Raw genomic sequence first — 17320 nt, forward strand, 5'->3', positions numbered from 1 at the left:
GGAGGAGGAGGTGGAAGAGAAAGAGGTGGAGGTGGTAGTGGTGGTATTGTCAGCCATGTCATCCTCCTCTAAGTCAGGGTCTGGCTGGGTAGAGATGGTAGTGGTGGTATTGTCAGCCATGTCATCCTCCTCTAAGTCAGGGTCTGGCTGGGTAGAGATGGTAGTGGTGGTATTGTCAGCCATGTCATCCTCCTCTAAGTCAGGGTCTGGCTGGGTAGAGATGGTAGTGGTGGTATTGTCAGCCATGTCATCCTCCTCTAAGTCAGGGTCTGGCTGGGTAGAGATGGTAGTGGTGGTATTGTCAGCCATGTCATCCTCCTGTAAGTCAGGGTCTGGCTGGGTAGAGATGGTAGTGGTGGTATTGTCAGCCATGTCATCCTCCTGTAAGTCAGGGTCTGGCTGGGTAGAGATGGTAGTGGTGGTATTGTCAGCCATGTCATCCTCCTCTAAGTCAGGGTCTGGCTGGGTAGAGATGGTAGTGGTGGTATTGTCAGCCATGTCATCCTCCTCTAAGTCAGGGTCTGGCTGGGTAGAGATGGTAGTGGTGGTATTGTCAGCCATGTCATCCTCCTCTAAGTCAGGGTCTGGCTGGGTAGAGATGGTAGTGGTGGTATTGTCAGCCATGTCATCCTCCTCTAAGTCAGGGTCTGGCTGGGTAGAGATGGTAGTGGTGGTATTGTCAGCCATGTCATCCTCCTCTAAGTCAGGGTCTGGCTGGGTAGAGATGGTAGTGGTGGTATTGTCAGCCATGTCATCCTCCTCTAAGTCAGGGTCTGGCTGGGTGGAGTTGTAGAAGGTGGGAGGATGGACCACAGCATACAGAGACATCTCATACTGTTGACACCTGTCACAGAGAGGAATGAGGCGGGACCAGCCTCTACTCCATTTTACATTGCATGTTACATTAAACACTTCATGAACAAACATAAGTGAGGGAGGGATCGTCACTCACATGCCAAACCAGTTCCTCTGAGAGCACTGTAGTCTGTGGGAGAACTCAAAGCAGTGCATCTTCAGCAGGTTGAAGAAGACGTGTCCCACTGTGTCTGAAATACTGTCCTCAGCCCCCAGCAAACACCGGCGAAACCTATACACAACACAATGTTAATACAATGTTAATGCAACCTAAACACAACATTAATACAACACGGCACAGAGGTTAGCCGGAACTGAATCAGTAATGTATAATGTTAAGAGAAAGGCAGAAGCTTCCTCATGAGAGTCACAGTCACATAGACAGAGTTAGTTTGTGACAGGCAGCCTACCTGTTATCACAGTGGCAGTGGGACAGAGTGAAAATGTTTTTGTTGAAAACGCCATAGTTGGTCTCGAACGACAGGATGGTGTCCTGACATTGGTCATGCTCCCTGCAGCAACTGTCTGTCTCCGCAAACACACCTGGTAGACGCGCAGGAGAGGTTCAGCAACAACAAGAGACCAAGTTAGGCCTATTTGATACATTGTGACGCAAAAGAGAGGCATTACTAATGTAGGGCCCTATAAAATATATTACATTTTTTATCTGATTCCGTAGATTTTTTCCCCAAATTCCGTTTTATTTTTCCAGATTTCTGTTTCACCCTGTTTTTTAAGGTTTTCGCTCTGAAATTACACTTTTTTAAACTGAAACACAACTCAATTTGATGTTCTAATGCTTAAACCACATCAGGAGACCACTTTTCAGGTCTAAAAATAAATACAAATAAATGTAACTAACCTTGAATTCCGGTGCACGCATAGCAAGAGGACGTTAGCGGTGTAGCTCACACAAGCAATCAATCGTTTATAAAGCCCTTTTAACATCTGCAGTTGTCACAAAGTGCTTATACAGAAACTCAGCCTAAAATCCCAGAGCTAGCAATGCAGATGTATATAGAAGCACTCTATTGCAAAATAAATACCGACTGGACATCATTCTGCCTGGTAAGCATAGCCTACTTTGTAGTTGACATTTAATTGAGAAGGTTTTTGGGAAAGCATTTCCATCCACCAACGTCATCGCTAACGGCTGCACAAAGTGGTAGACGCTTTATGTGTTAATTAATTTAGTTGATTCCCTACTAAGGACAATACATTTTTGAATATGGTTGAATTACTTTTTAATATCTGGATTCCATAATTCTGTCTGCGTTCTCCGCATCGCGGATTTTATAGAGCCCTATAAATGGGTACATGAATCATCATCATCAATTACATTCTTCTTTAATACCCCATACAATTACATTCTTCTTTAATACCCCATACAATTACATTCTTCTTTAATACCCCATACAATTACAAATGCGAAAATATTACCAAAAGGACCACATGTGAGTCTAGAGCACAGTTACAGATACAACACCGACCACCTACCTAAATCGTCATAGGTCGCCGCCTTGTTCCCTGAGCCGCACCAAAGCGTTCCCGGCACGATGAAAGCACGTTTTATGCGCCGGTGGGCTTGCGTCACATCCCTGGAACTGTCACCACCTTCTCCAAGAGGATTCTGGAACGCTATATCATCAATAACGCTCCGTGCGTGCCTCTTACTGCTTGTCTCTGTATGTTCCTCAGAGGCATCTCCAACGGCTTCGCTCTGGGTGACCGTTGGAGAGCTAACAGGAGCGCAGTGGCTTTCAAGTTCAGACTGCGGACTGACATCAAAACGTTCACAAGGACGGTCAGAGAACTCTCCTGTGGTGCTCTTCTCCCGACACACAGACATGTAGCTGTCTGTAACGGCCGTGTCGTCACTCACTGCGCAGTTGACCAGTCTATTCTCCACCGACCACACACTGTGGTAGAGATGGAGGGATGAGGAGGAGGGGTGGTGAGTTTCTCTGTGGTGTCGGAGGAAGCTGAGATGGGTCTCACCGTTCAACGTGACTTTAGTCCAGAAACAGAAATCTCTCGGGTCTGCAGCAGCTACCGTGGTCAAAATCAGTGACACTGCTGCCATTATTACAGCAGAAAATAAAATGGAATTGATGTGCATTTTCGGCACCAATGTAAGCACTTTAAATGTCCTTCAGTACTTTATAGATAAACTAATATTGGTAATAAAAAGCACCGAACCCAATCCAATTTAATTTCTCGTTTTATAAAACACTCCCTTTCTCTTATGCTCAGAGGTAAGATTAAATATATAAATAAAATGTTGCCGCACCCTGAACTTGCATTAAAATACCTTCACTTTGCAGCTGATACGTAATTAACAGTAGCCCTAACCACTAGTTTCCACTGTCTGAGGATGTCTGAGAAGAGACGGACCTCAGGCCGGTTTTAAACTGAGCTACGAGGGGCTTTCCCGCCCGCAATATTCTGCGCTTTGATTTGACCACGTGATTGTGGTGTGTGTTTGTGTAACTAACCAGTCTTCCATCCAGGCTTTATGTGCAAGTAGTATATGTCGGAGAAACCTCATGGAAACAGGACAGGCCTAATGTAGGTAACTTTCCAAATGTCGACAAAACAAAATAGGCCTACGCTAGAAGAAGTGGATATTTTTGTGTCGGTAAAATTAATTATGTACGAAATGTTGGTGGAAACGCTTTCATGCGCAAATAATAGCCATTATGACAAAATAGGCCTACGCTATTATGACAAAATAGGCCTATGCTAGAAGAAGTGGATATTTTTGTGTCGGTAAAATTAATTATGTACGAAATTTTGGTGGAAACGCTTTTATGCGCAAATAAAAGCCATTATGACCTAATAACCATCATATCGAAGTAAACTTGAAGTCACGCGATGCAGCCTGGTCTCATAAACTAGACGTAACATAGTAAACGTAAATCCGGGACTCGAAATTAGTATATGTTACATTTAGTTACTTACAGATGGTTACTTACAAGCTCACTAGACCGGACACACGCCATTGCGCATGTTTATTTTGTCCATCCACACCAGACGCAATCAGGACACGCAGGCTGAAATATAAAAACTAACTCTGAACCAACTATATTAACTTGGGTACAGGTCAAAACATATGAAACACTCATGGACATTTTGCTAGCTTGCTTTTGCTAGCTAATTTGTCCTGTGATATAAACATTGGGTTGTTATTTTACCTGAAATGCACGTTCCTTTTTTTCAGGATCTATGTAGAATTTTGACCCATTTTGAGTCACGCAGAATCGTGTGTTCTCTTCTCCAACAATTAATCCACAGATAAAAGGGGAAACCTATTTAGAAATAGAATCAAGTTCTATTTTGGTGCCTGGCTATGCAGACACTCGTTGATGCACGAGAGCAGTTTGGATGAAATGATTGATTAACATGTATGTGTACATTTATTTTACAACACTCGCTCAAGCAATGAGGGTGGTGTGGTCAGCATGTTAGGCAAAAATGAAAGTAGGGTGGTTGGTCGGGGTGGATGGGTGGTCACATAATCTCATCACAGCCAACTTTAGCATTTTAGCTAATTAACAGCTTTTCAACTACCTACTACTTTTCAGCAAGTTTGCAACTACTTAGCATGTTAGCTAACCCTTCCCCTAACCCTTTTAGCTAACCCTAACCCTAACCTTAACCCTTTTAGCTAACCCCAACCTTAACCCTTTTAGCTAACCATTCCCCTAACCTTAACCCTTTTAGCTAACCATTCCCCTAACCTTAACCCTTTTAGCTAACTATTCCCCTAACCTTAACCTTAACCCTTTTAGCTAACCCTTCCCTTAATCCTAACCCTTTTAGCTAACCCTAACCCCAACCTTAACCGTTTTAGCTAACCCTTCCCTTAACCCTAAACCTGCCTGTTTGGCCCTGTCCGGGGGTATCATCGGATGGGGCCACAGTGTCTTCTGATCCCTCCTGTCTCAGCCTCCAGTATTTATGCTGCAGTAGTTTATGTGTCGTGGGGCTAGGGTCAGTCTGTTACATCTGGAGTATTTCTCTTGTCTTATCCGGTGTCCTGTGTGAATTTAAATATGCTCTCTCTAATTCTCTCTTTCTCTCTTTCTGTCTTTCTCTCGGAGGACCTGAGCCCTAGGACCATGCCTCAGGACTACCTGGCATGATGACTCCTTGCTGTCCCCAGTCCACCTGGCCGTGCTGCTGCTCCAGTTTCAACTGTTCTGCCTGTTCTATGGAACCTTGACCTGTTCACCGAACGTGCTTGTTGCACCCTCGACAACTACTATGATTATTATTATTTGACCATGCTGGTCATTTATGAACATTTTAACATCTTGACCATGGTCTGTTATAATATCCACCCTGCACAGCCAGAAGAGGACTGGCCACCCCTCATAGCCTGGTTCCTCTCTAGGTTTCTTCCTAGGTTTTTGGCCTTTCTAGGGAGTTTTTCCTAGGGAGTTTTTCCTAGCCACTGTGCTTCTTTCACATGCATTGCTTGCTGTTTGGGGTTTTAGGCTGGGTTTCTGTACAGCACTTTGAGATATCAGCTGATGTACGAAGGGCTATATAAATAAATTTGATTTGATTTTAGCTAACCCTAACCTTAACCATTTTAGCTAACCCTTCCCTTAACCCTAACCATTTTAGCTAACCCTAACCCTTTTAGCTAACCCTAATTTTAACCCTTTAACCTAACTCCTAAACTTAACTTCTATGGGCTAGGTGGCACGTCACCGTCCCACTCTATTCAACAGCCAGTGGAAGAGCGTTGCGCGAAATACAAAACCTCAAAAATGCAATAATTTCAATTTTTCAAACATACGACTATTTTACACCATTTTAAAGACAAGACTGTCTTTAATCTAACCACATTGTCCGATTTCAAAAAGGCTTTACAGCAAAAGCAAAACATTAGATTATGTTAGGATAGTACATAGCCACAAATAATCACACAGCCATTTTCCAAGCTAGCATATATGTCACATAAACTCAAAACACAGCTAAATGAAGCACTAACCTTTGATGATCTTCATCAGATGACACTCTTAGGACATTATGTTATACAATACATGCATGTTTTGTTCAATCAAGTTCATATTTATATCCAAAAAAAGCATTTTACATTGGCATGTGATGTTCAGAACATGCATTCCCATCCAAAACTTCCGGTAAATTTACTAAATTACTCACCATAAACGTTGACAAAATACATAACAATTATTTTAGGAATTATAGATACAGAACTCCTTTATGCAATCGCTATGTCAGATTTTAAAATAGCTTTTCGGCGAAAGCACATTTTGCAATATTCTGAGTACATAGCTCAGCCATCACGGCTAGCTATTTTGACACCCGCCAACTTCGGGGCTCACTAAACTCAGAATTACTATTAGAAAAATGGTATTACCTTTGCTGATCTTCGTCAGAATGCACACCCAGGACTGCTACTTCCAAATAATCCATAGTTATATCCAAATACCTCCGTTTTGTTCGTGCGTTCAGGTCACTATCCAAAGGGTAACGCGCGAGCGCATTTCGAGACAAAAAAATTCTAAATGTTCCTTTACCGTACTTAGAAGCATGTCAAGCGCTGTTTAAAATCAATTTTTTATGGTATTTTTCTCGTAAAATAGAGATAATATTTTAGTGTATTAATTCAAAGAGAAAAATAAAAAACAGCATGGTTGCGGGACCGCGCATCTCCAATCTCTCTTTGTCACTAGGCAGACCACTGACAAACTGTGCTAGTATACTCTGCCCAGAGACAGGAGACGCCTCAATCCGCTTTCTGAAGGCTTTAGAGAGCCAATGGAAGCCTTAGAAAGTGCAACGTAACCCCAGAGATACTGTAGTTTCAAAAGGGACTAGAAAGAAGAACTACAATTTCTCAGACAGGCCACTTCCTGCTTGGAATTTTCTCAGGTTTTTGCCAGCCATATGAGTTCTGTTATACTCACAGACACCATTCAAACAGTTTTAGAAACTTCAGAGTGTTTTCTATCAAAATCTACTAATAATATGCATATTCTCATTTCTGGGAAAGAGTAGTAACCAGTTTAAATCGGGTACGTTTTTTATTCAGCCGTGAAAATACTGCCCCCTAGCCCAGACAGGTTAACCCTAACCTTAACCCTAACCCTAACCTAGCAAACATTAGCCAGCTAGCCACCTAAATAGAATTCAAAATATAGTGTATGTTTTGAAAATTCGTAACATATAACACAAATTGTCATTTAGAACATATCATACGAAATGGATGATGGACATCCACAACTTAATACATACCATCCGAAACGTAACATATCATACTAAAGTACTTTCTCAGATTTACATACAGAATAATACGAAGTGCTCTGAGACCAGGTTGCACAGATTGCAGCTATGACGTGTTGTATGGTCCTCCCACTAAGACTCGTTGGGAAAGCATGCAGTTTATTAGGCTACAGATGAAATAAATTATGGTGAACTTCACAGGGTGGTAAAAGTGCAAGGTGAGCTTGATGATACTTTCCAATAAATATTGAGGGTTTTATTCTGGTGACATGATCATCGATGCTTGGCTGCCTTTTGACCCCAAAAAATGTATCTTGCTCTTTTGTCCAAAACCATTTCATTGTGTTGTCCAGTGGTTCCCAACCTGGGATACTAGAACCCCTGGGGGTACTTGGACCTATACACAGGGGGTACAAATGAGAAGACTCATATGCCTACTGGTAAAATGCACATAAGGAGGTACTTCAGGGCTACTCCAGGCAAAGGAAAATTCAGTTGGTGGTACAGTAAATCTATCAATGTGTCGTTGGGCAAGGCACTTAACCCTAATTGTTCCTGTAAGTCACTCGGGGTAAGAGCTTCTACGTAAAATGATAGAAACACATCTCCGATGGGAAAATGCACATATAGTAGCCACATATCATTGAGTGACTCCAAGTTTACTTAGATATGATGGTTATTATATCAATATTTGCGCATAAAGGTGTTTCCAGTGCCATTTTTTGCTAAATACATCACCATGTTGAACAAACTAATTATCTGTGGGCATTTATACAATTACACCGAAACTTCCAATTTCCATCACAGCTGTGGCGATTTGTTTTTATATGGTATAACTTTATTCTCATAGAAACTGAGGATGGTTACAAACCAGGTTTCCATCCGACCTTTCTTTGCAGTAAAGTACATGTCGGATAAGAAATGTCATGACAGGCCTGATGGAAACAGAAAATTTGTCCGTAAACTTTCCATATGTCGACAAAACAAAACATGCTAGACAAAGTGTGATCTTGTAGTGTCTGTAAAATGAATTATGTGAGAAATGTTGGTGGAAACACTTTCATGTGCAAATATTGATATAATAACCATCATATCGAAGTAAACTTCCCTGTTAAATCACAATAAAAAAAAGTCATGTATTTTTGTTGTTGTTGAAAAGTAAATATTCCACGAAATTTGTGCCCTAGGCCTTTATTACTGCTGTATGAGCTGAGAAAATTACTCGTCAGAAGAGCGGGGAGAAAAATCCACCCCCCCCAGACCAAATAATTCCTCAGCACCCCCATCATTACAGGTGAAAATGCGATGGAAACACGTTTAACTTGTATTTTGTATTCGGTACATGGGAATTTAACCACAACAATTATTTTACAGAAATTGAATAATGTGTCCCTGAACAAAGGGTGGGTCAAAATCAAAAGTAACAGTCAGTATCTGGTGTGGCCACCAGCTGCATTAAGTACTGTAGTGCATCTCCTCCTCATGGACCGCATAAGATTTGCCAGTTCTTGCTGTGAGATGTTACCCCACTCTTCCACCAATGCACCTGCAAGACATTTCTGGGGGGACTGGCCCTAGCCCTCACCCTCCGATCCAACAGGTCCCAGACGTGCTCAATGGGATTGAGATCCGGGCTCTTCGCTGGCCATGGCAGAACACTGACATTCCTGTCTTGCAGGAAATCACGCACAGAACGAGCAGTATGACTGGTGGCATTGTCATGCTGGAGGGTCATGTCAGGATGAGCCTGCAGGAAGGGTACCACATGAGGGAGGAGGATGTCTTCCCTGTAACGCACAGCGTTGAAATTGCCTGCAATGACAACAAGCTCAGTCTAATGATGCTGTGACACACTGCCCCAGACCATGACAGACCCTCCACCTCCAAATCGATCCCGCTCCAGAGTATAGGCCTCGGTGTAACACTCATTCCTTCGACGATAAATGATAAACGTCCTGTCTGGTCCAGCGATGGTGGGTTTGTGCCCATAGGTGACGTTGTTGCCGGTGATGTCTGGTGAGGACCTGCCTTACAACAGGCCTACAAGCCCTCAGTCCAGCCTCTCTCAGCCTATTCCGGACTGTCGGAGCACTGATGGAGGGATTGTGTGTTCCTGATGTAACTCAAGCAGTTGTTGTTGCCATCCTGTACCTGTCCCGTTCCTGTGTAGGTGTTGTTACACGTGGTCTGCCACGGCGAGGACGATCAGCTGTCTGTCCTGTCTCTCTGTAGGGCTGTCTTAGGCGTCTCACAGTACGGACATTACAATTTATTACCCTGGGCACATTTGCAGTCCTCATGCCTCCTTGCAGCATACCTAAGGCACATTCACACAGATGAGGAGGGACCCTGGGCATCTTTCTTTTGGTGTTTTTCAGAGTCAGTAGAAAGGCCTCTTTAGTGTCCTAAGTTTTCATACCTGTGATCTTAATTGCCTACCGTCTGTAAGCTGTTAATGTCTTAACAACCGTTCCACAGGTGCATGTTCATTCATTGTTTATGGTTCATTGAACAAGCATGGGAAACAGTATTTAAACCCTTTACAATGAAGATCTGTGAAGTTATTTGGATTTTTACGAATTATCTTTGAAAGAGTCTTGAAAAAGGGATGTTTCTTTTTTTGCTGAGTTTTATGAACACAATTGTTTTCTACTGGATGGATGATCAATGAAAATTATTACACTTGCTATCCTTATCAGATATCATAAAATATGAAACATTAAAATGCTTATCTTTAAACTCTTGGCCAGCTTCCAGAATATGAGGTGTTTCTGAATATGACAGAGTCAAATTCCTCCAGGAAGTAAACATAAAATCTATCTAGTTTTATAATTGTGTCCTCCAATATTGACCAGAAAGAACAATTTCCATTTATATTTCGATCTATTAACTAAATTATTTATTTTTAAACTAAATTATACCAATATCAGCATTATATCATTGAATATTATTAAACCATCAATGTCTCCATGAATGTCAAGGTGTGTTATACTGCACAGTGGAGTTCAAGTCTATTCAGTCAGGCGGGCTAATCCTTCAGAGGCCAACAGGACTGTGAACTTTCAACCAGTTGGAAAAGAAAAAGAGAAGAGATTCACTACTGTGTTTATCAAGAGAGCCAAAGTCCACCTGCATCCCACTGCGTGTCTACTCAGGCCACTGGTTCTCAAACCTCACCTGATTCACAACCTCAGCTGATTCTCACAAAGGTCCTGCCATGTCACAGACACTGCTATACAATGAGCGAACTTCAAAGAATGTCTATGCATTAACAGTGGTGGAAAAAGTAGCCAATTGTCATACTTGAGTAAAAGTAAATCTACCTTAAAAGAAAATGACTCAAGTAAAAGTGAAAGTCACCCAGTAAAACACTACTTGAGTAAAAGTCTAAAAGTATTTGGTTTTAAATATACTAAGTATCAAAAGTAAATGTAATTGCTAAAATATACTTAAGTATCAAAAGTAAAAGTACAAATCATTTAAAATTCCTTATATTAAGCAAACCAGAGAGCGAGTACTTTTGGGTGTCAGGGAAAATGGATGGCATAAAAAGTACACTATTTTCTTTAGGAATGTAGTGAAGTAAAAGTACAAGTTGTCAAAAATATACATAGTAAAGTAAGGTACAGATACCCCAAAATACTACTTAAGTTGTACTTTAAAGTATTTTTACTTAAGTACTTTACACCACTGTGCATTAACCATTTGCATGCTTCTCCCAAGACTGATAACAGTGGCAGAAGGCAAATACATAACGTGTACATATGTATCTACAAAACATCCACAACTTTATACTACACTTGAAAATACAATTCTGATTCAAAGTAAATATCAACACATCTTAAAGTTGAATATTTAATTTTACTTTGCATTATCATTTAACATAAGCTATCACAGATCATTTCACATTTGATAATTTCGAGCAATCAAACCTACTACAGGTCAATGCACGTCATATGACCAAGACAGGGCTCACGCTCAGCATGTATTTTGTGTGCATTTGTTATCTGTCACAGGAAGATGCAGTGCAGTGGAATATGCCCATGTCTACAGCATTGTCTGATAATTTTTTCAGCAGGCTTGGAGTAACGCTTTGCTCTATGAGAGAGAGCGAGTGAGAGAGAGGGAGAGAGAGAAAGTGTGAGAGAGAGAAAGTGAGAGGGAGCGAAAAAAGAGATCAACATCAGCGTTCCACGTTTCTAAGATATCCCATGGTTCTTAGATGAGCTAATGCTTCAATAACACATGACACGTTATCAACCTAAACAGCTAATACTATGTAAATATCTTCATTCATAAATAACATCAACATATGTTCCGTAACATCCAACACATGCTCCTTTTAACAAACTGTTTGTACATACAGTAGCACAAGTGAAGATCATATCCTTTGGCAGCACAAACACTAGTGCCAAGCAGTCACAGTATAGAAGTATAAAAAACAGATTACAGATGTAGGAATTTAATTTGAGTCAATTTGCTACAGCAGGAAAATAATCCTGCAGCAACAGGAAATGTGAATTATTATGTGGATTATAATTAATGGACATTTTGTAGAGATTGATACATTTTCCATTAGAGCAAATCAAGTCTGAAATTTCAAAGGGGAAATTACAAACTTTATAAGCCATTTTAAAACTCAAATACACTACTGCATAGCAGAAAAATTATCAGCAACAAAAGAGTGATACAATTAAGATCCTACATCTGTATGACTGTGTCATAACATCACAGTATTGAAGTATTGAACGCAGATTATGACCACGTCATAACACTGTACAGCAAAATCCAGGGTGGGGGTCAAAGACAATGATGCAATCTATATGATGTAATCTATATAATGTCTATGGTAAGAGAGGAGGGGAATTCCGTGCGTTGAGACTGAGATAGGTAAGGATGGTGTAACAACGCATTGTTTAACAACATACTTCAGCACCCTGTTTATTGAAATCCGGTTTCCAGGTTTTAGAGATAAGTGAAAGAGATCCCTTTCCCCCAGAAGCAGTAAAGCATGCTTGAAATACGGGAGATATTCTGTTGCAGTTTCTTTTTGTTTCACTGTAAACACTGTGTTGATAAGTACATGAATCCAATAAGCATTCTGTCTGCACAAGACGCATGAATTTGTAAAAAGTGTGAGAGCCTTAATTTGCTGCTAATTCAGGTTCACATTACTGAAAGTAGGAAGACCTAGATTATGGTTTGTGATTTTATTAGGATCCCATTTGCCGACGCCAATGGAGACAGCTTGTCTTCCTGGGTTCCGACACATAACGAAAAAAAACATTAGACAAAAATACTTTACAATTGAAATACATTTAAAAACAATTGGAAGACAAAATATTATATTTAAGAGGAAATTAGAAACCGCTATTTAGGAGGGAGGAGGAGGAGGAAATGGGAGGAAGACAAGGGAGGAGGAGGACGAGGTCGTCTCTCAGTCGTCTGTGTCTTTGACGGTGTTGTCATTTAGGAGGACGTGCCAGCGCTCGATCTTCTTGTCTTTGTTCTTGAGACATTCGTACCAGTGCTTCAGACACTCCCCCTTGGCTGTGATGCCCAGCTGGCATCCTCCTGGAGGGAGATAAGGTTTTTAAATATATTATTTTGAAGACGGCTTAAAAACTGCACAATATTGTTTGTTAAATATAAAAATCAGTAACTACAAGTACATTCATTATGCCATCTCAACTGAACTCACCAATTAAATTGTTGGATTTCTCAACTCACCAATGAAAAACGCTGGGTGTGCCCATGTTATAGTCCCAACTCACCAATGAAATCGTTGGATGTTCCCATGTCATAGTCCCAAACGGAGATATCCAGGCTCTTCTTGGCCAGCTCACCATGTTTGATCTCATAGCTAAACTCCTGCAACACAACTTCAGCCATCAGACTCCATTTCTCAGTGCATAGACACAGACTGCCATTAGACTCTGTATTAATAAAACAATGGCCTTGATCCTGAAATTGTGTTGTTAGAGACAGATATGGAGGGGACACTAACCTCATTGAACTCTGGGTTGAGGGTCTTCTTCTTGATCTGGGTCTTGTTCTTGGCTTTCTTCCCCATGTCTGGTTTCAGGCAGCTGCAGGTCACAATCACAGGAAAGAATCAATCAATAAACCAATCAATCAATTCATCCATCCAACAATATTTGACTGCTGTAGGAAAAGGAGATATTAGAGAAAAGAAACATAATCAGTCATGTTGAGAGGTATGTTAGAACATGTACATCTTGACGAAGGGGTCTGAGTATCCATTAGAGTCCATAGCTGCCAGGTGAGCACAGCGCACCACTCCCACTATCAGACGACCCTTCTGGGTGCTGTAGGTTAAAGAGATCAGGATACGACCCCTCTCCTCTGCTTCATCCTCCTTTACCTGTAGGACACACGCAGGCATGAACACACACACAAAAAGGTTTACAAGTGCATTTACATCCACTACCATAAGAATTTCCTCATAGAGATTTACATATCAAAGACAGTCATGTACAGTATGTATAGATATAATCTCTCTGCTACTGGTCATGTATTCACCTGGTCAGTCGTGTACACTGAGTGGACAAAACATTAAGAACACCTACTATTTCCATGACATAGACTGACCAGGTGAATCCAGGTGAAAGCTATGATCCCTTATTGATGTCGCCTGTTAAATCCACTTCAATCAGTATAGATAAAAGGGAGGAGACAGGTTAAAGAAGGATTTTTAAGCCTTGAGACAATTGAGACATGGATTGTGTATGTGTGCCATTCAGAGGGTGAATAGGCAAGACAACATACTTAAGTGCCTTTGAACAGGGTATGGTAGTAGGTGCCAGGTGCACCAGTTTGTGTCAAGAACTGCAACGCTGCTGGATTTTTCATGCTCAACAGTTTCCCATGGGTGTCAAGAATGGAAAGAAATAAATCATGCAGATGACATCAGAATTCAGCTACTATCTTAGGTGTGAACGTCAAGTGTAAACCCTGAGTACTGTGTCAGGTGTAGATCTTAGGTGTGAATGTCAAGTGTAAACCCTGAGTGCTGTGTCAGGTGTAGATCTTAGGTGTGAATGTCAAGTGTAAACCCTGAGTACTGTGTCAGGTGTGAACATCAAGTGTAAACCCTGAGTGTCAAAATCACATGCACCGAAAGTCACATGCACCGAATACAACAGGTGTAGACTTTACTGTGAAATGCTTACTTACAAGCCCTTATATAACCAACAATGCAGTTTTAAGAAAATATAGTTAAGAAAATATTTACTAAATAAACAAAAGTAAAAAATGTATTAAAAAAAAGTAACACAATAAAATACCAATAATGAGGCTATTAAAAGGGGGTACCGGTACTGAGTCAATGTGCGGGGATACAGGTTAGTCGAGGTAATTTGTACAGTCGTGGCCAAAAGTTTTGAGAATGACACAAATCTTAATTTTCACAAAGTTTGCTGCTTCAGTGTCTTTAGATAATTTTGTCAGATGTTACTATGGAATACTGAAGTATAATTACAAGCATTTCATAAGTGTCAAAGGCTTTTATTGACAATTACATGAAGTTGATGCAAAGAGTCAATATTTGCAGTGTTGACCCTTCTTTTTCAAGACCTCTGCAATCTGCCCTAGCATGCTGTCAATTAACTTCTGGGCCACATCCTGACTGCAAGAATGGCAGCCCATTCTTGCATAATCAATTCTTGGAGTTGGTCAGAATTTGTGGGGTTTTGTTTGTCCACCCGCCTCTTGAGGATTGACCACAAGTTTTCAATGGGATTGAGGTCTGGGGAGTTTCCTGGCCATGGACCCAAAATATCTATGTTTTGTTCCCCGAGCCACTTAGTTATCACTTTTGCCTTATGTCAAGGTGCTCCATCATGCTGGAAAAGGCATTGTTCGTCACCAAACTGTTCCTGGATGGTTGGGAGAAGTTGCTCTCGGAGGATGTGTTGGTACCATTCTTTATTCATGGCTGTGTTCTTAGGCAAAATTGTGAGTGAGCCCACTCCCTTGGCTGAGAAGCAACCCCACACATGAATGGTCTCAGGATGCTTTACTGTTGACATGACACAGGACTGATGGTAGCGCTCACCTTGTCTTCTCCGGACAAGCTTTTTTCCAGATGCCCCAAACAATCGGAAAGGGGATTCATCAGAGAAAATGACTTTACCCCAGTCCTCAGCAGTCCAATCCCTGTACCTTTTGCAGAATATCAGTCTGTCCCTGATGTTTTTCCTGGAGAGAAGTGGCTTCTTTGCTGCCCTTCTTGACACCAGGCCATCCTCCAAAAGTCTTCGCCTTACTGTGCGTGCAGATGACCTCACACCTGCCTGCTGCCATACCTGAGGAAGCTCTGTACTGGTGGTGCCCCAATCCCGCAGCTGAATCAACTTTAGGAGACGGTCCTGGCGCTTGCTGGACTTTCTTGGGCGCCCTGAAGCCTTCTTCACAACAATTGAACCGCTCTCCTTGAAGTTCTTGATGATCCGATAAATGGTTGATTTAGGTGCAATCTTACTGGCAGCAATATCCTTGCCTGTGAAGCCCTTTTTGTCCAAAGCAATGATGACGGCACGTGTTTCCTTGCAGGTAACCATGATTGACAGAGGAAGAACAATGATTCTTTTTGAAGCTTACAGTCTGTTATTCGAACTCAATCAGCATGACAGAGTGATCTCCAGCCTTGTCCTCGTCAACACTCACACCTGTGTTAACGAGAGAATCACTGACATGATGTCAGCTGGTCCTTTTGTGGCAGGGCTGAAATGCAGTGGAAATGTTTTTTGGGGATTCAGTGCATTTGCATGGCAAAGATAGACTTTGCAATTAATTGCAATTCATCTTATCACTCTTCATAACATTCTGGAGTATATGCAAATTGCCATCATACAAACTGAGGCAGCAGACTTTGTGAAAATTAACATTTGTGTAATACTCAAAATGTTTGGACACGACTGTACATGTAGGTAGGGGTAAAGTGACTATGCATTCAGGTGTAAATCTTAGGTATGAATGTCAAGTGTAAACCCTGAGTACTGTGTCAGGTGTGAATCCTGTCTCAGGTGAGTCTTACCTCCTCCTCGTAGAGAGCCATGCCCCGGGCTGAGCCTCCTGTGCCTGCCTTCTTCACCTGGGACAGGAGGGAGCATGGGGGTGAGATCACTTCTATCAGTATTATTAACAGTTGGATCCCCAATGCACAAGTGGTTAGACAACCGTCTCCAGACATGCATGCACTCATGGACACACACTGTTGTAGTTCCTACCTGGACCACCCTCTCTAGATACACAGTGTTGTAGTTCCTACCTGGACCACCCTCTCTAGACACACACTGTTGTAGTTCCTACCTGGACCACCCTCTCTAGACACACACTGTTGTAGTTCCTACCTGGACCACCCTCTCTAGACACACACTGTTGTAGTTCCTACCTGGACCACCCTCTCTAGACACACACTGTTGTAGTTCCTACCTGGACCACCCTCTCTAGACACACACTGTTGTAGTTCCTACCTGGACCACCCTCTCTAGACACACACTGTTGTAGTTCCTACCTGGACCACCCTCTCTAGACACACACTGTTGTAGTTCCTACCTGGACCACCCTCTCTAGACACACACTGTTGTAGTTCCTACCTGGACCACCCTCTCTAGACACACACTGTTGTAGTTCCTACCTGGACCACCCTCTCTAGACACACACTGTAGTTCTTCATCTGGTTGGCTTTGAGTTTCTTCAGAGCAACACGCGTCTCTCCTATGAACTCATTGTGTCCAAACTTGTCCATATCACTTACCGACAGCCTGGAAGCAGGAAGAGGAGTTTTAATCTCTTATTATTTTGTAATTTTACCCCCTTTTTCTCCCCAATTTCGTGATATCCAATTGCGATCTTGTCGCATCGCTGCAACGGGCTTGGGAGAGGCGAAAGTCGAGTCATGCTTCTTAACACCTGCTCACTTAACCCAGAAACCAGCTGCACCAATGTGTCGGAGGAAACACTGTTCAACTGACGACAGCTTGCAGGCGCCCGGCCCTCCACAAGGAGTCACTAGAGCATGATGAGCCAAGTAAAGCCCCCCCGGCCAAACCCTCTCCTAACCCAGACAACGCTGGGCCAATTGTGCGCCACCCTATGGGACTCCTGGTCACGGCCGGTTGTGACACAGCCTGGGATCGAACCCCAGGATGTAATGACGTCGCAGGCTGTAGTGACGACCGCT

General features: G+C 42.1%; 2 protein-coding genes across 2 annotated transcripts in view; both read right to left on the bottom strand.

The window, feature by feature from the left end:
- Nucleotides 1-3671, bottom strand: part of pla2g3 (phospholipase A2 group III) — a 6624-nt gene extending 2953 nt beyond the window's left edge. The window contains exons 1-4 of the mRNA XM_045692470.2: nucleotides 2353-3671; nucleotides 1266-1398; nucleotides 953-1087; nucleotides 1-844 (exon numbers count right to left, since the gene is read on the bottom strand). The exon at nucleotides 1-844 is cut by the window's left edge and continues 667 nt beyond it. Coding sequence (XP_045548426.2) covers nucleotides 1-844; nucleotides 953-1087; nucleotides 1266-1398; nucleotides 2353-2974 — 1734 coding nt within the window. The 5' untranslated portion in view covers nucleotides 2975-3671. The remainder of the gene's footprint in view (nucleotides 845-952; nucleotides 1088-1265; nucleotides 1399-2352) is intronic.
- A 7138-nt stretch (nucleotides 3672-10809) lies between these two features.
- On the bottom strand, nucleotides 10810-16885 carry LOC145860014 (rabphilin-3A). The gene is made up of 6 exons (XM_082959754.1): nucleotides 16775-16885; nucleotides 16172-16228; nucleotides 13350-13498; nucleotides 13121-13202; nucleotides 12888-12984; nucleotides 10810-12687 (listed from the first exon to the last, which is right to left on the bottom strand). The coding sequence occupies exons 1-6, from the start codon at nucleotides 16883-16885 to the stop codon at nucleotides 12551-12553; spliced, it is 633 nt and encodes a 210-aa protein (XP_082815880.1). The 3' UTR covers nucleotides 10810-12550.
- Between the last annotated feature and the right edge of the window lie 435 nt (nucleotides 16886-17320).

The sequence above is a fragment of the Salmo salar genome, chromosome 13, assembly GCF_965601325.2.
Source record: "Salmo salar chromosome 13, fSalSal1, whole genome shotgun sequence".
Classification (NCBI taxonomy): domain Eukaryota; kingdom Metazoa; phylum Chordata; class Actinopteri; order Salmoniformes; family Salmonidae; genus Salmo; species Salmo salar.